The sequence below is a fragment of the Typopeltis vanoorti genome, chromosome 10 (assembly GCF_054136105.1).
Source record: "Typopeltis vanoorti isolate ZY-2024b chromosome 10, IOZ_Tvanoo_1.0, whole genome shotgun sequence".
NCBI lineage: Eukaryota > Metazoa > Arthropoda > Arachnida > Uropygi > Thelyphonidae > Typopeltis > Typopeltis vanoorti.
This window is the reverse complement of record NC_143558.1, coordinates 20,476,324-20,501,596: the sequence shown is the minus strand read 5'-3', so window position 1 is coordinate 20,501,596 and position 25,273 is coordinate 20,476,324. Positions and strand designations below refer to the sequence as shown.

At 33.6% G+C, this 25,273-nt stretch overlaps 1 protein-coding gene across 1 annotated transcript in view; it reads right to left on the bottom strand.

Annotated features, from left to right (window-relative positions):
• The window catches only part of Sptz (zinc finger FYVE-type containing 26 spastizin), a 225,939-nt gene that overhangs the window by 166,884 nt on the left and 33,782 nt on the right, over window positions 1-25,273 (bottom strand). The window contains exons 6-7 of the mRNA XM_090399525.1: window positions 22,590-22,738; window positions 15,750-15,889 (exon numbers count right to left, since the gene is read on the bottom strand). Of these exons, the coding sequence (XP_090255651.1) occupies window positions 15,750-15,889; window positions 22,590-22,738 (289 nt within the window). The remainder of the gene's footprint in view (window positions 1-15,749; window positions 15,890-22,589; window positions 22,739-25,273) is intronic.

Below are 25,273 nucleotides of genomic sequence, written 5' to 3'. Positions count from 1 at the left end.
GTAAAGCAAAAAAAAAAAAAAAAAAACCAGTGCAACACACAAATTTTAATTTCATTTTTGAAATTGTAATTTGATTTGATTGTCTATAACTTTTTAAGCTTATAACTATGCTATACATAACTATAAGGAAAACCCAAAATGAGAAACAAAAGATGAACTCCAATAACATTATAATAGATTTAGTTTAATCCTTTATCCCAGTGAGAGCAAACAAAGTTTGCGCCTGAAAATATCTTCAGGACTAAATATAGTGTTGTACTATCTTATCCAGTAAGTAGTGCAACACCAAGGCAACTCGTGGCAAAGGTGGAGCAAGCTACCAGGCACTTCTAACCCAGTATCTCCCATAATGCAAAACACATTTCCTATGTGGATATGTATACTGTTATGCATTAAAGGGATTGGCCATCTACCCAGACTAGTTTCGACGTAGTAGATGGCCAATCCCTTTAATGCATAACAGTATACATATCCACATAGGAAATGTGTTTTGCATTATGGGAGATACTGGGTTAGAAGTGCCTGGTAGCTTGCTCCACCTTTGCCACGAGTTGCACTACTTACTGGATAAGATAGTACAACACTATATTTAGTCCTGAAGATATTTTCAGGCGCAAACTTTGTTTGCTCTCACTGGGATAAAGGATTAAACTAAATCTATTATAGTCTAACCTAGTGATAAATAAATTTTCAACATCCAATAACATTGCTTACAAAGATGTCTCAAAGCCATTAGCAATGGTCATCAATGAATCAAGTTCATTTGAAAACCATTCTTATGAATAGCTATGTATTAGTAAATTTGACAATTTAATGGAAGAGATGCTAAATATGAATATAGACATAATGGGAGTTAATGAGACAAAGTGAATAGGAAATAAGAAAATTGAAGGGATAACTTTACCTTTATCTATTCAGGAAGTGAAGAACACATAAGTGTTGAAATTATGATGCAAAAAGGAATTTATGAAGTATTCTTGGATACTAGCCTGTAGGTGACAGAATCATGTTAATAACTTGCAGGAAAACCTTTTAACAATGGCATCCCCTAGGTATATGCTCCATTGACAGCTATCATAACGAAGAAGTTGAAGAGTTTTATGAAGAGGTATCGAAAGTTATAAAAGAAATGAAAAATAAATATCCTGATTGCTACAGGAGACTTAAATGTGAAAGCTAGATCCACTAGAAGAGGAGTATTTTCAATAATTGGATTTCACTTTGGACTTGGTGATATGAAAAACAGAGGTGTAAAGTTAACTGAGTTTTGTGAGGCAAAGTGATCTGATAAAAATAAATACCAACTAAAAAGATGACTATACGCGTGTGTGTGTGTGGGGGGGGGGGGAAAGCCCAGTGAAATCAGAAACCAGACTGATTATATAATGATTAGAAAAAGATTTTGAAATCATATTTTGAAAACAAAAATGTACCCAGAAGCAAATAGAGACTTAAAACACATGCCTGCTGTTTCAAAATTAAAAGCAAGACTAAAAATTAACAAGTAGGAATAAAGAATCTCATCTGTATTCAGTTACCTAGAGAATAACTCAGTTAAAAATGAGTATTCATCAAAAATTAAAGATTGTTTTGAACACATTAGAAAGTTTCATTTATAACATGAAATGGAAACTGATAAACAGAAGATAGAAAAATAATAGAAAAGTTTCAAGGAGATTGTTAAAGATACTGCTTATGACTGTATCCTCCCCCCCCCACACACACACCCAAGAAGACTCAAACTATAAGAAAACCATGGATGAAAGAAAGGATATTAAATCTGTTCAAACCAAAGAAGATAAGCAAATCTCTAAACTAGAATATAAATCTTTAAGCAATATAATAAGGAAAGCATGCAGAGAGTCCAAAGAAACATGTCTTAATAAGTAGTGCAAGGAAATAGCATATCTAGAAATAAAACAAACTCAAGAGACACAACAACAAGAACAAAAAAAGAAATGACAGACAAGAAAATGAATGATTCACAGAACTTTTCAATCAAAAGCAATGATGGCAGCATGTTATTTGAAACAGAAACTAACAAAAGTTGGGCTGAATATATTTCAGATCTTTTCAGAGAAGAGGAGAGAAAAATAATACCAGAGTTTAACAATCTTGAAGAAAGTCCTCCAATACTAAAAGAAGATATATTAAAAGCTATAGAGCAAATGAAGAAAGGAAAGATGCTAGGTCAACATGACATTCATACAGAAATGTTGCAGTTCACAGAAGAAAATGGAATAGAAGAACTAAGGAAACTATTTAATCATATTTACAAAAGTGAATATGTTCCTAATGAATTTGGGAATTTTATCTTTATAAACATCCCCAAAAGGCTGGCAGATGAATGTAAAGACACCAATAAGACTAATTAGCCATGTAATAAAATTACTTATGAATTATACAGGAAAGAATAAAAACATAACATGAAATAAGAGATATTTAAAGTGAATTTAAAAGAAACAGAGGAACAAGAAAGGACATCTTCAATATTCTTCATAAAGGATTTGGCCTTTATGATGAGACCTCAAAAAGTCAAAACCAGTCTGGGTAATAGCCTTCCCATAATGCATCGCACTGTATACACTACCAAAAGGATCTGTACTTTGCATCATGGGATACTAAGGCAATTAACGTGAAGTCATCAGCTTTTTTTACAATTAGCCTAGTCATGAAGATACCACACATGCAAACTTTATTTACACTTGGATAAAGGATTAAACAAGAATATAATTTCTTGGCAATCTTAGTTTAATTATAACCAAGTGAAAACAAGTTTTATCCTAGTTGATTTATAATTTTAGGTTTTCAGCAGAAGTTTTGAGTTTTTGGAATGTTATTTTAATATCTTCAGTATTTTCTCCAACTAGGCAGATATTATCTGCATATCCTAATATTACAGTTCTACTTGTGTTATCATTTACAGTTTCTCTAATGCATTGGTTCCCACTTGGTGGGTTGTTCACGAAAAATAATCAGTAATGGTGGAAAAACAAGTCAAGTAAACTATTTTAAATTAAGATAGGCACTGAACAAAAGTGTCAGTATTTAAAAACAGATATTTTAAAAACAAAGAGTACAATTCATAGAAATGGGTTTAAAAGGGGGTACAAAGTGAAAAAAGATTGGTAACGCTGCTCTAATGCATTTTTCTAAATGAAAGGACATTACCTGCTTCATGTTGTAATCGATTTCACCGTATGATATGAACATAAATGGATAAGAAAATAACTATTTATTAACTTAGAAGATAATATTTTGCTGGTATTATATCCAGCATCTTCAGAGCACACAACACAAATATCTGACACTTTCACTATGGCAAGTCGGATCTGGCAGACCATGCTTTGAATACCCCTGCACACAGGATCAATTGGAAAGAAACAAAAGTAATGCACAGAAGCTTCTACAAGTCGCAGAGGTTGTTCCTGGAATCAACAAAGCCTTAAAACACTCTCCAAACCTTAACAAGTGTGGCTGTATAAATCTACCAAAGATTTGGGAGACAGTCATTCTAAGACCAAATTAATATTTATTACTTTTATTTTATTTTTTAAAACTTTCTAAGACTATCATTTGGACTACTATTTCAAAACTTTGAATCCCCCCCCCCCCTAGATGCCGCCATATTAGGACTTTAGTCTTGTGTTGCATGCTGCAATTATTTATACTAGCCCCACTGTTACTCCTAATTGTGGTTGTCTTGCTTTTGTAACAAACTTTGTGTTGTGTGCTCTGAAGATGTTGGATATAATACCAGCGAAATATTAGCTTCTAAGTTAATAAATAGTTATTTTCTTATCCATCTGTGTTCATATCATACCGTGAAATTTATTACAACATGTCTGACGAACGCATAAGCCTATCCATGTGTATTTCCTGCTTCAATCCTGAATTAATAGCAAAAGGTTCAGATATAATTCTATTAGCCAATACATGATTCATCTGTTAGTAGTGTAAATTTTGATTAAATTTATGGTATTCCAAATTCATATTACTATTATCATCAGAGACCTCCAAGGAGTAAAGAACTAATTGAGAGAGGCCATAACATCACCCACACCAGCTAACATACTTTCTCTTAAATTCATTCACACTACCACAGGCAAACTGTTCCACTCAATCAATGTTATGCAAGAGAAAAATCTAGCTTTCATTCCTTTCATAACTACAAACAAACTTCCATGGATGATTCATTGGCCTCTCTGGAACCTTCCATATGATGAAAAATTTCATCATATGGAAGCAATATAATGTCACCTATATCACCTTTTCAAAAGTTTATAGCCCTCTACATATAATCTTCAGGACCAAGGCAACTCGTGGCAAAGGTGGAGAAAGCTATCATCACTCTATCTCAGTATCTTCCATAATGCAAAGCACATCTCCTTGTGGATATGAGTAATGCTATGCATTAACGCAAGGGCCACTACCCAGACCGGTTTCAACCTTTATTGAGGTCTCGTCAGTGGGAATCAGGCCCAGTAGTGGAGACACCAAGGCAGAAGCAATGAGAGGTCATCCCCACCTATATTTTAGCATTAAACATATCTGCAAGGAGATGTGCTTTGCATTATGGGAGATACCGAGATAGGAGTGCTGATAGCTTTCTCCACCTTTGCCACGAGTTGCACCATCTTAGCTTAGTCCTAAAGATACTTTCAGGTGCAAACTTTGTATGCTCACACTTGGATAAAGGATTAAACTAAACTTATTATAGTCTAACCAAGTGAAAAATAAACTCTCACATATAATCCCTCTTTCTCCTTTTTACTGGTGTCTGCAGCTCACGTACTCTCAATTCGTCTTTGTAATCTACATTTCATAACCATGTAGAAAAATTTTTTGACCATGGGTTTATTATACATTAAAGATACCAAGAAATTTTACTTGGTTTTAATCCTTTTCCACAAGGAAGCAAAACAAAGTTTTGCACATGAAATATATTCAAGCCTGAGCTATGAGGGTGGTCTGAAAAGTTCTCGGTATAACAATGAAAAAATAAATTTATAATTTCAAAATTATTTTTATTTTTCAACATAATCTCCCTTATGACATAGATTTATTCCAACGATGCTCCAGCACCATTATCCCATCCCTGTAGTAGTTCTCAGTAAGATCTGCAAAATACCCCTCTACAGCTGCAGTCACCTCTTGATTCGAAGAAAAATGTTGACCAGTGAAGAAGAGTTTTAGTTTTGGGAAGAGATAGAAGTCAGAGGGAGCCAAATCTGGGGAATAGGGTGGATGTTCCAATAATTCATAGTGCAGATCCCTTAATTTTCCCATTGCCAAAACACCGTTGTGGGCAGGTGCATTGTCCTGATGAAAGATGATTTTTTTTCTTCTGCAAACCAGGTCTTTTCTCACGAATTTTTTTCTAGTCTGGTTAAAAGATCAGAATAATATTCCTCAGTTATTGTTTTACCCCTTTCAAGATAATTAATAAACAAAATGCCTTTAGCATCCCCAAACACCGACGCCATGACCTTTCTTGCTGATGGAATTGACTTTGTCTTCTTTGGCGCTGAACAACCCCTCATAAATCCAAGTCTCATCCATAGCAATAAATAAATGTGCGAAATCAGCTCTCAGCAAGAGCAGCACCCATCTTGTGCAAAACTTTTTCATTTGCAATTCTTCATGCAAAATATATCCTACATGTTCTTTTGAAATGCCTATAGTTTCAGCAAGTTCATGAACTCTGATTTGCCGGTCATCCAATATCATATTGTGCACTTGATCAATGATTTCTGGTGTTGTTACACTTTTCGGATGTCCTTCATGTGGATCATCTTCAATGCATTTAAACTTGGCAGCCCATTTCTTAATTGTCAAAAATGAAGGAGAAGAGTGCCCATAAACGTTTATGAACTTCAAATGAATTTCTTTTGGCATTAAACTTTCTTTTACAAAGAATTTTATAACCTCACGATACTCAATTTTATCCATTTCAAGGGATACAGACAACACTTTTGCTCCAGACAGCTGTATAAAACAAACTACTTGAAAAAATATAATAAATTTAGCTTAATCCTTTATCCAAGTGTGAGCAAACAAAGTTTGCACCTGAAAATATCTTCAGGACTGAATATGGTGTTGTACTACCTTACCAGGGTAGGTAGTACAACACCTGGCAACTCATAGTACTTGAAAGAATTACTTGCAATTTCACATGCATTTTGCTTATGAGAGATGTACCAACGTAGAAAAAAAAAATCTTGCCGATAGTGTTGCCATCTATGGTCGAGGCCGAGAACTTTTCAGACCATTATCGTACTTGTATATAGAGGCTAATGACTTCATATCACTTATATCCGCTTATGTAACAGTTTTCCATGTGGTAGTCTGTCAAATGCCTTTGTAAAGTCCAGCAGTATCACGGTGTAGCCATTTCCTTTATCTAGTTCTGCTGTCACCTTATCATAAAACGTGAATAAATTATGGAGGCAGAACCTACCTTTTTCAAAACCATGCTGCCTCCTGTAGAGTATCATATTCCTATCCACCCATTCCTGAATTTTACTTTTAACCAACTTTTCCCAATACTTTAGCCACCACCACTCCAGAGATACTAATTGGTCTGCAATTTGCTACCTCTGTCTTGGAGCCATCTTTATGTAATGGAACTATCTTATCCTCTTTCCACCTTCTTGGAACCTTGCAGAGCTGAGACTTAGATTAAACAGCTTCGTCAGAGGCAGTGCCAGTTCACATGCACACGACCTGACATTACATCCAGACCAACTGTTGTATTCGCACTGATTTTTTTCAGTATACTGAGTATCTCCAGTTCATCGACCTCAATGCTCACGTTTAGTTTGTCATCTCAGCAACTGCAAAGTTACCCCTTGCGAAGTGATCACTTAGTAACTATTTCTTCTGCTTCTGTCACTAATTTACTATTAGCACCCCCCCCCCGAATTCCGGACTGGTAGGCTGGTTCTCCTTGAATTCTGATGACTTGAAAGGGGGAGGGGATTCCCCCCCTTTCGAGTCATCAGAATTTAAAATGTAATGAAAATATCATTACAAGTTTGTAATGATATTTTCATTACAAACTGTTCTACTGTAATATTTAAATTATACATTGCTCTTTGTAAATTGTCTTATGTGATATTATTACCCAATCATCTGCAAATAATAGCATATTTATTTTGTAATTCTGGAAAATATTTAGGTTATTTCAAGTGTTCCGCTGTATTAATATTTCATCAATATAAATCCTCCTTAGTTTACAGATTGTTTTTTTAGATATTTCTTGATTTATTTTATTTCATTATCTTTGTGTGTGTGTGTGTATTTTTTTTTTTTTTTTATGTGGTTACCACCCACGAAAGATTACTACTAAACCTATTGTACATTTGTACTGTGGGTAAGCTAAGGATCCCCCCCCCCATTTTTGTCAATTATATACTATATATATATATATATATATATATTGTAATTTTTTATTTATTTTTACATGGTAAAGAAATCCAGTTCCAGAGACCAAACATGGAACTTTTTCAGTCACTTCAGACCTCCAATAAGTGGGGGTCTCACACACTGGGCAATGAAATTCATCTTCCGCCTACATGCAATATATTCAATATTGCATATAGTAAAATATTAGGATGAAAAACCCAAGTTTCTGAGTGAAAAAATCCCCTACTTCCACATGAGACTGGCTAACTCACGTTTAGTCGAAAGAGAACAAATAAAGGTTCCTCACGTCACTGACCAGAATCGAATTCAAGTCTTTCCTATCAAAGGGCTTTGTCTATACTGACTGAGCTATGGAAGCTCATATGTCTTTTTACTCTGTCAAATTCTTTTTCATAATCTATAAACAAAAGGTGAGTTTCTAAATTAAATTCTCTTCTTTTCTCTATAAGTAAGTAAATCAAATATTATTTACAATAATTATATACACGACTCATCTAACATATAAAGATAAGTTATTGTTGTGAATGAAATATATTAATCATTCACACACACTTTATCTCAATTTAAATTGTATAAACAGAGATAAATGTGCACTGAGTTTAATAAAAGTTTAATTCATAATGACAAATACATATAGGTCAGGATATAGAATCATACTAATCCATCAAATAGTACATTTTTTATTTTATTTTTATTTATTTTTTTTAAATACTGAACTAACAGAGCAGATAAATTATATCAAATGTCTGTATTGCATTCTCAGTTCAAAGTTTATTAGTAACTATCTATGACACTTTTAACATAGAAATCTAACTCAAGAAACAAAATAGTCCTACCTTTCAGGTTGAGAGAATATTCAAACAAACACTGCCTCCATTCAAAAGGAAGAATACAAGTTCTTGCATAACATAACAGAATTAACTATATTAGTTTCGGTGTTCCAATGACAGTAGGAATTATCAACAGTTCCTTTACTTCAAGTGAACAAATTCCTGCATAAAAAGTACTTGAAAGCATCCCATATATCCACTGCTGCTAACAGACTGCATATCTGTGCAGTTCTTAGATAAAGCCTGTTTTATTCTTCATATTTATCTCTCTCTACGTTCTCCTTCCAAAACAAATGCTGCATGACATTATGCAGATTGCATCGTCACCATCTGCTTTTGTTCAGAGGTAAATATAATAACAACAAACTATAAAATGGAGGAAAACTCTTTTATTTATACAATTTTTGGCTAAGTTTCATAGGCATCTTCAGTACATAATTACAGAATGGCAATCAAACAATAAAGAAAATTCTAAAAAGCACTGCCTTCGTACCTTGGTGAAAATGCAAATAAGTTTTAAGGTGAGTTTAACTCTGTTTTTATAGCTTATTATTATGCCAACTCACAGTATTCAAATATTGAAACAAAAAGAAGCAAATATCTTCTAAAAACTTTAATGAAATATTATTTATTCACACTTTTCTTTAGTATTTTCTTGCTCTATAATTCCTTCAAACACTGAAGAAAATTAGTTTCAGTTTGCTCTGCAAACTGAAACTCTGCTCCAATGTCAACTCTGGCAAGGCACTAACAGTACATATACTCTAAATATTTCCATATACATTCATTCTTGGCCATTCAATATTTTACAACACACATACACATTAAATAAAATAACTATAAATTAATGGAATGTGAATTTTACTTGAATAATTATTCAAGAAATACACATTATAAATATTTTAATTTTAAAGGTAGAATCCAAGTACATTTCCTCTGATATCCCATATTAGAAAGAGAGAGAGAGAGGCCAACTTATGGCATCAACCAATCTGAACATTTTGATTTCCTCTCTTTAAATCTTTACTTTCTTTAATCCAACTATCCCAATAGCAAATCATCTTAGACAGCAATTTTAATGTTAAGAACTCTAACAATGATCTAACATGTACACATGGTGATGCATTTACTGTAACTAAGAATCTGATATAAACTGTTTACATGCCTACAAATACCATATAACCCTGACTATTCTCAAAACACTCTGATCTCTTCCATGTCAATAATCCATCTAAGTGTATAGTGAACTGTTAATCTCCAAGTAATTAATTTCCCAACCTAGTGTTAATTTTTTCTCATAGCAACCCTCACATAACTATTCTCATCCTTGTGATGTCTGGTAGTATAAAAATGCTAAGTGCTTTATTTCTGCAATTTCCATGCTTCATTTTCTTGGTGACAGAAAATGAATCAGAACCACTTAGCTTGTATCAGAAGACTGGAAACCTGATACAAGGATTAGCAATATCATATCACTGAAAGCATTTCTTATCTAAGGCCTTATTAGTTCTACAAGCATTGTGCAAAGACTGTATAAGTGAAGAATTATGAATATGGCAATTGATCTAAAACTGATTTTGCAATGATCAAATGCACTAAACTTTCACCATATCCAAATGGCAATCATGCTCCATTCTGGTACCTGCTCAAAGTATTAGCAATAACTTCTGACTCTATTCCACATCTTTTGTCCAGGTGTATGCAATTTGTTACCCAGATAATGCAAATTTCCTAGCTTAAATTCTAGAATATCAAATTCTATAACAAAAATTATTCATACTTTTCTGATTCCCAATCTTTCTTCAATGAAGTTCTGAGAACCTTGTTAAATTTCAATGGTAGGTTTGGTTTGATTTATTTATATTTACAGCCAAAGCAAATGAGACTATGAGGCCAGTATATTATGCATGTTAATTGTGTGTGTTCTAATGGCTGGTTTGCCTGCTTTGTGGAATTAAAATCCTGTGTTTCAAAGAGGAAAAATCCTGCCACCTTTGTACGTGACCGGCTAGCTCACAGTCAGTCGAAAAGACCTGATAGGATCTTCAGGTCCTAGACAGGATTCGAATCCAGGTCTTTCCAATCAAAGGGCATCCTCAAAACTGTCAATGCTAAGAAAACTCAATACTGACTCATTTTTCATGAAAAAGAATCCTTTTCTTTGTCTTATTTTTAAAAATACCCAAATCTCTTGATGAGTTTTTCTTCGTGACATAAGCATATTACAAATATCACTTCCTCAGCATCCAAGAATCAGTTTCTCTCTTTCACTTAAAGTATTACTTTATCTCTGAACAATTATTAACTCTATTTATTAAATCTTTGTAATCATCAAACATTGCTTTTACATTTGAGGGGATTTCTTAATAGCTTAGAATGTAAATCCTTGATTCAGTACACAAGAGAGAACAATTAATAATAATTTCTCTCTCTTGATCACTAATCAATAATTAATAAATTGATTAGTGATCTATTTCTCAATTTATGTGGAAGATGCTTTTCATCACCTGGTGCAAGGCTTATTAGAGGCCCAAGTAGCTTAATAAAGTAATATGATTTGTCTTTAGAGCAGGGAGTTTCAGGATTACCTACTGCTTATCTCACCCATAGTACCAACCTGCTGTAGATTTAAAATCTACAGCAGGTTGGTACTAAAATCTGGGATGAAATGAACTTAAAAGAGAGAGAGAGAGAGAGAATATTTACTACATTCCCTTTTTTGCATTCTGTAGAGGCCTTCTAAATCTCTTAAGATGCAGCACATTTCCACCTGTAATAGCTCAAAATCAATCTGGGAGAACACATTTTTCAAGCTGTTCATTCATTCATCTACTGCTATTCTTTGGAACAACTTCCCTTTTTATGTATTTTTTAATGGATTCCAACTATGAAATCCAACATTAAGAGGCTCTGTCTTTCTGTCCAGTATTCTACATTAATGAATTTTTGAAATATAATTACACAAGTTAATTTCTATATTGATTAAATGAATTTTTTGTAGTTACACCAGTGTTTTATGCTAAATGGGCATAATAAAAAAATTTGGAAAGCAGCTAACTGGTACGGCTCATTAAAGGATTTAATACCACAATTATTTTATTTATTGACTTGTGTTGATTTTGGCAGAAGTTAAGCCAATTTTAACTCCACCATGGCTTGACAGATGGATTGAATTTAATAACATTTGTATTTAAGATGTTCACTTTATTCAATTTTTGGCAAAATGATTGAAGATGATAGTTCTGCTCAGGTAGATGTATTTTAAGGAAACTGGATATTTAATATTAATACTATAATTTGAGCCATCTAAGTTTTGATTTCATTTCAAGCAGACCATTTTAGAGATAAAAATGATCCATTTGAAAATTATATATTTGCAGTACCTAAGACAAAAATGGCTTTACATTTTCAATTGTGGTAATGAATACTATTATAATGCACATTTTTTTAAAATTTTTTATAATTGATTATTCTCATAATTTCTTACTTGTTTTGTGGCTGTAAGCTATGCAATAACAATATCAGTGAAAATAGTGCAAAAATTATTCAGATGGAATGAATATATTCTTGAATACAGGAGAAGAAAGAATTTAAAAAAACTATATATTAACTCATTTGCTTGGTTGTACTATTATTTGTCAGACCTTCACACTTTTTTTTAACACCATTTTGACAATATTTCATCATTATCATCAAATTCCTGCCATTTACCCTCACAAGGGGGGTGTACAGGATATGATAGTAATACATGAAAAAAAATTACATCATTACTAACTTCCTATCTACAATTTTCTTCCAAATCAGTCTGTTACTTGTCAAAACTTCAACATTATCAGATCTTATATTTCTATCGTCTAAGGCACTTTGTACCATATCAATCCACCTATATCTTGGTCTTCCTCTGGGTCATTTTGCTGCCAACCTGGCAGAGAACACTTGTTTTGCTAATCTTTCTTCGCCCATTCTGTTTAAGTGACCATACCACCTGAGATTAGCTCTGCCAACGCATTCCTGGATGCTGACAATGTCAAGTTCTTTCCTAATATCCTCGTTTTTAATATGATATTGCCATTGATGCCATCTGTTCACACCTATAATCTTTCTCAGGACTCTCATATCTGCAGTCTCTAGTCTTTGGTCAAGTGTTTTACTTCTGACCCAACTCTCAGATCCATAAGTTAAAACTGGTTTGAAAACTGTCTTGTATATAGCTAATTTAGTGTTCCGACTAATTTCTCTCTTATTCCATATGAATTTATTCAATTGACTTCACACTATACCAGCTTTGCTGATTCTGTTGTCTATTTCTATATTTAATTTACCATCTTCACTAAAAATCGTGCCTAAGTAGCTGAAATGTTTTACTTGTTCCACAGGTTCTCCATTCACAACACAGTTGACATTTTCAATGATTCTGCCTATTTTCATTGTCTTTGTCTTTTTATTGCTGACCTTCATACCATATCTATTACAACAGTTATTCAATTTAGTCAGACAATCATGCAGACTTGTAGCAGATTTTTTTAGAAGTATAACACCATCTGCATAAAGCAGAGAGCTGACATTAACATCTCCAATTTTGATATCATGTTTAATATCACTTTCCTTCATAATGTGATCCATACAGATAATGAATAACAGAGGGGATAATGTACATCCTTGTCTCACACCAGATTTAACATTAAACCATCTTCCAGTACTTCCTTCTATTCTAACTGCTGACTTACAACTCAAATAAAGACTAAGTATTGTTTGATATAATGCCCAATTGACATCATATAACTGTAGCATAGTGAATAGATTCTCTCTTGGTACCTTGTCATATGCCTTTACCAAATCGACAAAACTTAAATACAGATCTTTGTTATATTCCCATGCTCTCCCGACTATTTGTTGTACAGTGAAGATCTGATCCTAACAGCCTCTATTTGGCCTGAATCCAGCTTGTTCTTCACCCAGTTTTTCTTCCACAATTCTTCTCAACCGTTTCTCAAGTATACTTGCATAGATCTTGCCAGAACACTCAATATTTTAATAAAAAAAAATTAAAAACGTAAGGAAGAAACCTTCTGCATTTCAGTGAGCTATACAAGGGCTCCAGAAATCCATGGGCAAATTATCAGGCACAAGTTGCAAGTGAATTTTCAGTCTTGTTCTAAATGCATTTAAAATGAATAGCCTTATTTTCTTTGCGTATTTTACCCCCCCCCATTCTAAAACATCACATTCACTATCAAGTTATTTGATCACAGTGGTCTTATAAAGAACACAGTGGTCACAGTGGTGTAATAAAGAACTTTTATTTTCAATCAGGAAAGAGTATCTCATGTAATTAATTTAACAAGTTAATTCCTTTGTAGACTATTTGTTCCTGCCAAAAGTTTGCAAGAAGATACTCTCAAAGATACCTTGAGAATGTAAAATGTAAAGTAATTCCAATATTAATATAATTCCATGATATCGGTAGCACTGTTTATCTCTCACTCTCTGTTATAAAGCCTTATCTGCATATTAATTTTGAAATAAACAAAAATCTTCTCAAAAACATTTAATTTGCATAACTTGCAAGTCATAACTATTCTTATAAAAATCAGAGATCTTAAAAATTAATTTAATAAGACCATCTTTCATTTATTTTATTGTAACTATAATCCTCCCAACACCAACTTTAGCAGTAGTACTCGAGTAAGTAGGCTTATTTTCACAATTCACAACTTTAATTAGCTTAGCATAATTATATCCTTGACCATACATGATTAAAAGGCTTTTAAATAGTGTTGTTAAAAAACACAATTTTCTCACAGAGCCGGAGACCAAATTACGTTATTTGCATTATATCGTAAAAAGTTGGCCTGCCTCCATTACCAGTGTAGACCATTTTCTGCTGTTTAAGCAAACTTTATCATTTTTCTTTCCTGAATTATTTTTTATGGACAACAAATGATGGGAAATGAAAAGTCCACTTTTTAATTTTGTGAAGTGCAAAACAGAGAGAGAAGGTAAGGGAACAAAAAATATTAAAACCACTGGAGAAAAGAGCTCTGTTGTGTCGTCAACTAAAAACAATCATGACATGCTATCAAGACAAACAACTCAAGGAATTCAAGTGGTTTTGCTATGAAGACAAAATTGTATTCCATAATTCCAAAATTGTATAAAAACTTATTCTGAACCTGACAAACTCTAGATCACTACAAGCCTTTATAATTCACTTTTCACATAAAAGGGGAAAAAAAAGTGATGTAAAGACTTGGCCAGTCTATGTCAGGAAACTCGAGAAACATATCCTTAGCAGTTTTCCAATAAAAGATGAATTCTAAAAGTGTTGGAAAACTTGAAGCTTTTTTTAATACGGCCTAATAATAAAGTTAAATTCAATAAACCTTTACCGACTTCAAAAATGTTGTAGTACAAGTAGTAGAACAAGTATCAAAATAATGTGAAATGTAAAGAATTTGTGTCAGTATCTGCTGATGTTTAAACATTTGGAAAAAACTAAGTTAAAGATCTGCCAAGAACAGCATCATAAACATGATCACCCCCTCCATCCTGTAAAATAAATGTTCTGCTTTTTTGTTACACTAAAATTACTAGATGAACCTTTATTTTCCTATTGGAGAGTATTTGTTCTAGGAATTTTAGTTTTTTTTTTTTTTGATAGTTGATTATTTTAGCTGCTTTATATGGTAAACCTTTCTTCCATACAGTATCATAAGCTGACAGGCACAACTTGGGGTCGTAATGCCTCAACACTTAGAACAGCAGCAACCATGGCTCTAGTCTTCCCTGTTGCAGAGTATTGTTTGCAATACTCTGCAACAGGGAAGACTAGAGCCATGTTGTGTCTACGACTCTTGGAGACACAAAGCTTCACATAATGATGAGAACAGTTCCAGTACCTTACAATTTACTCCTCTCTCGTGGTTACCTGTTCTTTCCCACATCACTCCGCCATGCTTCAGAAGAGAAGAAGCTATCATCAAAAAAAAATAAAGAAAATCAGAAATAATATGTATCTTCCTATTTATCAAGACATCTTTTCACCTCCAGCATGCTACCCTGCCTCCAGATCTCCATATGGCTTGTGAATTATCAGGATGGTCCCTGGGACTGGTGGAGAAGACTCTGGAATGAACTACAAAGAAGTATTTGATCACAGATCCAACAATCAAACTGCCAGGGTTCAATCTACTTTGACACTTCTGGAGTCAGCTAAACAGTTTAGGGATGGGCAAAGCTGTTGTGTGCAGACTATGCATCATATCACTGATGATTGTTCTAGGAATTTTAGTTTTTTTTTTTTTTTTTTTTTATACACTGCTTTCCTGGAGGTCTCAGGAATTTGCATTTACTCCTAGAGAGTACCATTGACTCATTAACTGAACTGTAGGTCTGTATATAGTTTTGCTCAATAATTTCTTGTATTTTCCCATATGCTAAATAAATAAATAAAATTATGAATGTTACTACAAAAGAAAGTTGAATACTTACACGGGAAACACACTCTGCTCATAGCAATCACTGCAAACTCGAACTGGATCACTACCATAATTATTAACAATCATTTTGTGCTGGGAACAGTTCATGCATACAACTCTACCACAGCGTCGGCAATGGTGTCGTCTAAAAAACTGGAACCAAAAAATTAATAACAAAAATATATTATAAACCATATTCTTGTTATTAAATATTAATATTTATTAATTAGATTACTTTATGAATTATTCTTTTATATACATTTTATGAATGTAAACAAAATTAAATGTACAATGTACCTGGGATGCAAGATCAAATTTCCAAAAAAAAAAAAAAAATTTATTTAGTGCAACAACATACTGGTTACAAAGCTCCACTACCTATAATTAGTGCATTTCACAGAAACTGCAAAATTCAGATGATATTGATAATAATAAAATAAGTCAATTAAAATTTAAGAAAAAAGAAATATGGTATGACAATTCAATAATAAAATTTGCACTTGCAGGCAGAATCATTATTTCTAATTTCTCAGGGGCAAAAATTAAAGATTAAAAATATCGTTAAAGATGACAAACAATAATATGAAATCAGAAAAGAAAAGTCAACAAGACGGTAGTTCTTGTTGGAACTAATGATTTAAATAGTGACAAATATACCACAATAGAGGATATGAAAGGTGTGTTGGAAGAAGTGAGAAAGAAAATTGAGAGACAGTAAAAATTTTTGGTTTGCTATCAATCAAAATATGACCATACCGAGTTAAGAAGGAGGGATATGATAGCAAACAATTCAATGTGCAGACTGAGTAGAAGAAAATACGAGTTTTTGGATGTGTGGAGTACACTCAGGTTTGGAATTTTGGCATGTCTGGGGAGAGAAAAAGAGAAAGTTGTCCATCAGGGCCAAGCAGACTGCAGATGCAGTATGCAGATGCAGACTGCAGTATGAGAAAAATCAAGTGGAAATCTGTTATGTATAAATACAAATGCCAAGATCATTAGAGACAAAGGGGTTGAGTTTGTCGCTTTATCGAACATTATGTGGCCTAAGATTGTTGGCATTAGTGAAACCTGTCTATCAGAGTCAGATGTTACTGGGATATTTTTAGAAATATCCCAGTAACAGCAAAGGATATTTTTAGAAATGACAGAAGAAATAGGAGAAGAGGGAGGGCTACTACTAATAATATCAGATGACTTGAGTCCACTTAGGGTAGAAACACAGGAAATCAATAATATCCCATGTAGAAGTGAGTTCGAGGGCTATCTGCTATGAAGTAGAGGCTAAAAGGATAACAAATGCATGGCATGGTGATGTTATAGACCAGGCAGTTCATTTACTGGGGATGATGAAATGCATTTCTCAAATTACCCTGATGGGTGCTAAATGAGTGATAGGTGACTTTAAGTATCCAAACATTGACTGGGTAGAAGAGAAATCTCATAGTAATAATGAAAAATAATTTTCTGAGTTGTTGTGCAACAACTTTCTCAAGCTGTATCTCTAAGATAGAGCTTGAAGTCAAAGAGTGTTAGATTCGATCGTAACATTAGAAGGGATCTCAGTTAAGAATATGACTATTTTACCACCAAATGGTTACAATAATCGTGCTGCATTGTCCTGGGAAATAGCTAACTATATGGATGAAAATAAAGTTACCAAGAAATTACATTCTTGTTTAATCTTTTGTCCAAGTGTAAGTAAACAAAGTTTGTGTCTGAAGTATCTTCATGACTAGGCTACTTATATATATATAAGTTAATGACTTCACATTAATTGCCTTAGTTTCCCAGAATGCAAAACACACATCTTGTTAAATGTGCATAATGCCGTGCATTATGTCAAGGGTCATTACCCAGACCAGTTTTGACCTTTGAGGTTTCCTTTGCATTTTCTCAACTCAGGAAAGATACCACAGGCATGGAAAGAGTACATAACAGTACCATTGCACAAAAGTGACACAAACACCATGTGTAATTACAGAACTGACGATATCTCTGGATGACAATTTTCAAGAATTGATAAGAATTCAACTGAAGAAATGGGTTACTAGACACATCATGCTCTGCAAGGAAAGGAACAGCATGAGTTTCAGAAATAGAAATCATATCTGAGCAGCTGGAAGTTTTTCGACCTGATCATACTATAAATTAAAGATGCCAAGAAATTATATTCTTGGTTTAATCCTTTATCCAAGTGTAAGCAAACAAAGTTTGCACCTGAAGTAACTTCAGGACTGGGCAACTTTTTGCATTGCAACAGAACATTCCTGGTACATTAGAACTTCTCAATTAAGGCAATGATGACACTACTGCCTTGGGCACGCTTACAGAAATGATGAACAACTGCTCACAAACATGTTGTAGGCTTGATCCATTTGCTCTACCAACTCTATATGAACAAAAATAATGGTCAACAATAAACGTCTTTTCTTCCATCATCAACACCATTGTTACAGTTATGTAATAACATAGACTCTACACATGCTCTTCTATTAATATGCATGTAATAGAATGGCATATCTCATAGCACATATACTGATGGGAGTGTCAAAGTCAAGTACTATTTTTTTTTTTTTGTGCCAAATTGTATAAAAAGGGAATCTGAAAGAATAAGCAGAATATGTTCTACACACCCTCTAAACATTTAAAGAATTTATTATGAACTTCAGCATCCTCATGCCCACTTAGAGGAATCCAATCCCATGTGGGGAAATGGACAGCTGAATACCAATCACAAAAGCAAAGATTATTAATTATGGGATGTCCAACCATGGCTTGGATACACATGACAAAAGAAAAAGTGTAAACAGAAGTTTCATAAGGCTTGTCAACATCCAATCCTATCACATCTCAAATAAACTAGGCACTTACAAAAATCTCCAAGTAATTTTATAATTACATTGCCTTTTCCCAAAACAGCAAGACATATTCTACATTACAAATAAATATCTAGGCTAACAATATTTTGCTGCAATAATGTTCTAGCCAGTTCAAAGCGAGATTAAAATTAGTATTTTAAGGCAATTTAAATCTAGAATGCTAAGATATCAATAAGCTCTTAGTGTACAAATGGAATTCAAAAACTTTAGTTCTCAATTAAAGAAAAAGTAGTGCTCTAGAGCATAGGTGGCCAACAGCAGGCCGCATGCAGTCCGTAATGTGATTTTGTGTGGCCCGCGGCAGGATAAAAACTATATTAAATTATATGCATTATCAATTTAGCTATTAGTTTCGACTGCAGATTTTCTGATTGATATACTAGTTATATTCATTATTTCTGATGATGGAAACAATTTATATTCTCAACACAGAATCAAAATTGCTTTAAAAAGATTACTCAATTTATAAAATATACTGCTTCTCTGTGTGAGTGTAGTGGGAGTGGTAGATTTCCATGTGCTTCAGAGTAATGCATCATTGAAAGTCACTTGCTCTGCTCCGGTTACAGTGATTAGTTTCAGAGACTCAGTTTCATAGTCAACATTGTTATTGTTGCAGTTTGTGTCTCCTGGTCAGTTACTTCAGCCTTTGTGTACTATGAGATAAGATCTGTGAAGAAAACAGGTCATTTCAGGAGAAATGGGAAAATTAATTTCTGTTTATAAATAATAACAACAAACCACAGTGTTTTGTGTGTTTGCAAGTACAAACACACATTATATTTCTTGTGCACTTTGCAAGTGCGCAAGGAATATAACCTCAAATGACACTACATACAGCACCATGCCGCTAAATACCAAGAATACGTTGGACAAGCATGCATTAAAATTGTACGTAATTTGAAGAGCAAGGTTAGTGCTCAGAAATCTATTTTTAATAAATCAACATCAATACAAAAAAGCTCACTCTTGGCATCATTTGTTGTAAGCACAGAGATAGCAAAAGCAAAAAAAATCATTATCTGATGGTGAATTTGTAAAACACTGTTCTGTGAAAATGGTATGTGCATTTGGGGAAGATAAAATTGCCAGTGAGTTTGAAAGCATCCCACTATCAAAACGAACTGTAACAAAAAAAGAGTCGAGGAAATAGGTTCTCAGATATTAAATAAATTCAAGTGTTATTACAGATTCAGTTTACTTCTCATTGGCTCTGGATGAATCAATTGACATAACAGACACAGCTCAACTTCTAATTTTCATTCGAACTGTTTCCAAAGACTGTTATTAATGAAGAGCTACTAGCATTAGAGTCATTGCATAACGCAGCCAAAGGTCAAGACATTTATGATGTAGTTATGAAAGTTGTAAATGGTACTGGTGACATCAACAATCTCACAGCTATTATGACAGATGGCACCAAATCAATGTGTGGTACTCAAACAGGCTTAGTTGGCTTACTAAAGAAGGCTGGAATCAATTGCACTGCATTATACATCAGGAGGCTCTGTGTGATAAATTTCTGGAGATAGAGGATGTTATGAAAACTGTAATGAAGTGTGTGAACCTAATTAAGGGCGGAAATCAGGCCTTGACATACCGCAAGTTTCTTTTCTAACAGAAATGGAGGTAGAATATGACGATTTAGTGTTGTACATAGAAGTACATTGGCTAAGCAGAGGGAACTGCTTGAAACAGTTTTCTGCTTTGAGAAAGGAAATAAAACAGTTTTTAGAGGAATACGATAAGACAAACAAAGAACTAATCACAAAACTATGTGATCCTCATTTTAACAGCTTACTTGCCTTTCTAACAGACATCACACATCACATGAATGAACTCAACGTGAAGTTACAGGGATGTGACTAAACAATCTCAGATTTAGTTGGACACCTAGATGGGTTCATAAGTCGACTGAAGATTTTTAAATTCACCCTAGTCAGAGGAAACTTGGTACATTTCGCTTCCTGCAGGGAGTTGATGGAGGAGAAAGCCATGACATTGACTTCAAGTTTTCTGTGCCAATATTAGACCAACTTTTGGAGCAATTCAGTAAGTGATTTTCCAACTTCAGTGACGTACGGCCACAACTGACATTATTTAACAACAAAATGAAACGCGACATTTCAGAGCAGCATGACACTATTCAATTGGAATTGTGTGACCATCAATGATCCCTTTTTTCTAGTCAAGGGTGGAGATAGGCATTAACTTGGAAACTGGTTTAACCAAGTTAATGGATTTAACCAAGGGGGAAAATATCATGCATTGGGTGATTTCAGCTTGAGAATTGCATCTATGTTTGGAAGAACATAGATATGTAAATGCACTTTCTCAACATTGAGGGCGGTTAAATCATCACAAAGAAGCCGACTGACTGATGACCACCTTCAGGATTTGTTACGAATATCATCATCGTCATCATCATTGAAAATCGACTTTGATGAACTTGTTGCAGCACATGAACACCCACAGTGTTCTCATTAAGTTGTGTTACATGTAAAAAAACCAGAAATATGTACTTAAATTTAATTTAACAACATATTTAAATCAATCAAGTATTTTATATTGTTCTCCCAGTAGTAAAATGATTTAACAAATATAGTAATTCAATACATATAACTAATGCCTTGAAAAAATGCAGAGTTTATTTTTATTTAAGTTCTGTCTAAAAGTGTCTGGTCATGACGCTACCACTCATCATATATGGTCCTTGTATAGAATGAAGTTGGTCACGCCTGCTCTAGGGCATTCCAATAAATTCAGTACTGTTATAAGACTAAAACAGCTATCGTGTTTATAAGGATTCTCTACTAGTGAAGGTAACAAGATTCAGGACACCCAACAAGATGATATAATTGGTTTTATTTATCTTAATGGTTAATAGCAGAAAATTTATTTCCTTTTTTTTTTTTTTTTTTTCCAACCGAGGTCAAGTCATTTGAGTTTTGACATCATGAGATGTGGTATGGTTTAGTTTGTGTATACATGCAGACCTTCCAGACAACCACTTTGATGTGAAACTGATACATGTGAAGAAAATTTGAATAAAAGTTATTACTCAAACAAGATCTTCATAAGTTTTTCCTCTCCTTCCATAATAAATTCAGGGCACCACATAAACTCTCTTATCTTGAGAATGTGTATTAGCTATCATCATCATCAAATTCCTGCCATGTACCCTCACTCAAGGGGTGTACAGGATATGACAGTACTACATGAAAAAATTACATCATTATTTTATTACAAATTATTACCAATGGCTTATTTCCATTTTAGAAAACATTACAGACAGAGTATATCTTCAAATAAGCAGTAAAAATAGGAGGTAGAGTCTATAATTTTATTGAAATTATATCTGGCTTACCAGCTTATACCATCTAATATTTCAACAGGATTATTATAGTTGAACTATTTAAGGCTTATTTTCACTTTAGAAAACATTACAGAGCATATCTTTAAATAAACAATAATGAGAGGAAGTATAGTCTAAAATTTTATTGAAATATATAGCTGACATATTTCAAATTTATATACATATAATTGATTTTAATATTTCAGGAAGAGGATTATTAGAGTTGAACTATTTCAGATTCAATTACTGAATAGCAAACATACAATTATATACACTATATGACAAAAATTATTTGAACAACTATTTTATTTAAATAGTGCATGTATGAGAAAAATAGGAACAAACCAGTCATCGCAAAATAGCACATCAAAACGAGGTATTGAGTCAAAATATCTGTGTCCGTTTATTGATATGTAATGCAAAGTTTAGCTAGAAGAGTGGATGGCATCAGTAATTTGCAGTTGAAGATGAGCCAACACTATTGAGGTGTGTGTGTGTGTGTAAATAAAAGTTCTGTGATAATGCATTGAAGTTTACATATTTGCAATAAGTAGTTGTATATTCCAGGATGTTTTTTAAGACCAAACTGATTCAAAACATATGTATCCTAACATACCATACTAAACTTCTCAGAATTGCACCTCTGGCAAATAGCGACTTTTGCATCAGGTATCCATTCTTCTTTAGTTGGAACAGCTTCAGGCATCACAAACTGATCAGGCACAGTAATAACAGAATTGGCACCACTGATAGTAGAAGCAGAATCTAGTGATAACACAAAATTTAATTTAAAAAAATTAAAACATATTAATAATAAAATTCTAACAAATCTGCTTCTGGAATTAAAAGTAAGAGTTTATGATAGAAGCCAGCTGGTGCACAACAATTTCAGATATTTATACGAGTAGAAACAGCGAGCATGCATTTGGAGATCACTCCTGTTAGTATGGCTTACACTGTTATCCATTTCCCCATGTTATATTTTAAACACAATGTGAAAGCTAGAGAAGAGGCATATTAATACATTCACTGCCACTTATTTGTAATAGTATGACCCCAGGCCATTCAGAATGACTTTACCACAGTGTCTGCACATTACATGATTCAGCTGTCCAAGCCAAACTTCTAATCATTGTAAGACTGACATGTTTGCATGTAAACATGTCAGTCTTACAATGATTAGAAATGAACATATGCAAATACTGGTTTGTATTTGAATATGCGACATTAGTGGCAATGAATGTATTAAGCAAAACTTACCTAGTGCAATGTGCAGAGACTGGGGTATAGTGAAGAAAGAAAGACTAGTAGAAATAGAAAGGAAATGGGATGTTAGAAGAAATGATAAAAACTTACATTTTCATTAAGAAGAAAGGGAGTATTTATGGTCATTGTTTGATCAAAAAGATTATCAGAAAAGGAAAGCATGCTGATAGTGAGGGCATATTTAGGGAGTGACAGGGACATTACTTTAGCCACGTAATTCTCGCATCAAGGAAAACTCTAACTGGTGAAGAAAGAAATGAGAACTCGAGAACATGAAAACCTTTTGAAGAAATAGAGTAGCATTCATAGTTAGGAGAGAATACAGAAAATACATTTTGGGTTACAACCCAGTGTCTGATAGAATAATTCTAATCAAAATAAAGGGATATTGAGTGAATGTTACACTCATACAAGTGTATGCAACCACTACAGATTCAAGTGAAGATGAGGTAGAAGAATTTCACAGCAGTTTGCAACAAGTAGTATACAGTATTGATAAAACAGATTTTCTCTTGATATTAGGTGATTGGAATGCAGAAGTAGGTGAAAAAAAAAAAATTCAATCAATGTTTTCTTCAGAGTTTGTCAAAGGGACTCCAGGGTGTGTGGTGCTTATTTCCAATTAGTTTCATTTTTTCTTCAATAATATTTGTATAGTGGAGTCTGCAATTTATTTGTAAAAGCTGCTCTACTTTAATTCTTTTTAAAACTTTCTTACATACTGTTCTTTTCAATATGATATCCATTTTTATCCTGCTTTTATCCATTTTTGACTAAGCAATGGTCACTTCCAACTTCAAATCCTCTGTACACTCTAGTATCCTGAATGAGGAAGATATCACTATCAACAATGATGTAGTCAATGAGGCTTTTCTTTTTTCTTCTGTAATCTCTCTATGTGAACTTGTGCACATCTTTATGTTGAAACATGGTGTTAATGACTCGTCCGTGTCCTGAGCAGAAGTCCAATAAATACCATTATTATTAGCTTTTTTCCCAAAATGAAATGAAAATTATTAGAATTTTCCCAAAATGTTCCTACATGCTTGGTGGGATTCATTTCTTACTCTGCTGTTCAGATCTCCAATAAGGACCACTTTTTCCATTATCTTTATGTCAGCTGCCTGCTCTAATGACTCAAAAAATTTCTCCACTTCTTTCTTGGAAGAACCATCTGTGGGACCATAGGCACAAATAAGTTTCACTGACAAGTCCCCATTTTTAAGTTTGCCTACAGAACTCTACTTGAAACTGCCTTCCAATCAAGAAATTTATCTTCGTGTTTGGTGTTGAATGCTATTGCTACTCCTTTCTTTCCTTGATCATTGTTGCCTGTAAATAACATCCACACTTATTTAGAGATCTCACCTGTTTTTGTATTCTTTGTCTCAGTAATGCCAATTATATACTTGTAGTACCAATTCATCTACAAGTTTGATTTGTTTTTCCATTAATACTCCTTATATTGGTGGTTATCATCATCAAATTCCTGCCATGTACCCTCAAGGGGTGTACAGGATATGATTGTGCTACATGAAAAATTTACATCATTACTGACTTCCTATCTACAATTTTCTTCCAAATCAGTCTGTTACTTGTCAAGACTCCAACATTATCAGATCTTATATTTCTATCGTCTAAGGCACGTTGTACCATATCAATCCACCTATATCTTGGTCTTCCTCTGGGTCGTTTTCCTGCTAACTTGGCAGAGAACACTTGTTTTGGTAATCTTTCCTTGCCCATTCTGTTTAAGTGACCATACCACCTGAGATTAGCTCTGCTAATGCAATTCCTGGATGCTGACAATGTCAAGTTCTTTCCTAATATTCTCGTTTTTAATATGATATTGCCATTGATGCCACGTGTTCACGCCTCTAATCTTGCTCAGGACTCTCATATCTGTGGTCTCTAGTCTTTGGTCAAGTGTTTTACTTCTGACCCAGCTCTCAGATCCATAAGTTAAAAGTGGTTTACACACTGTCTTGTATACAGCTAATTTAGTGTTCTGCCTAATTTCTCTCTTATTCCATA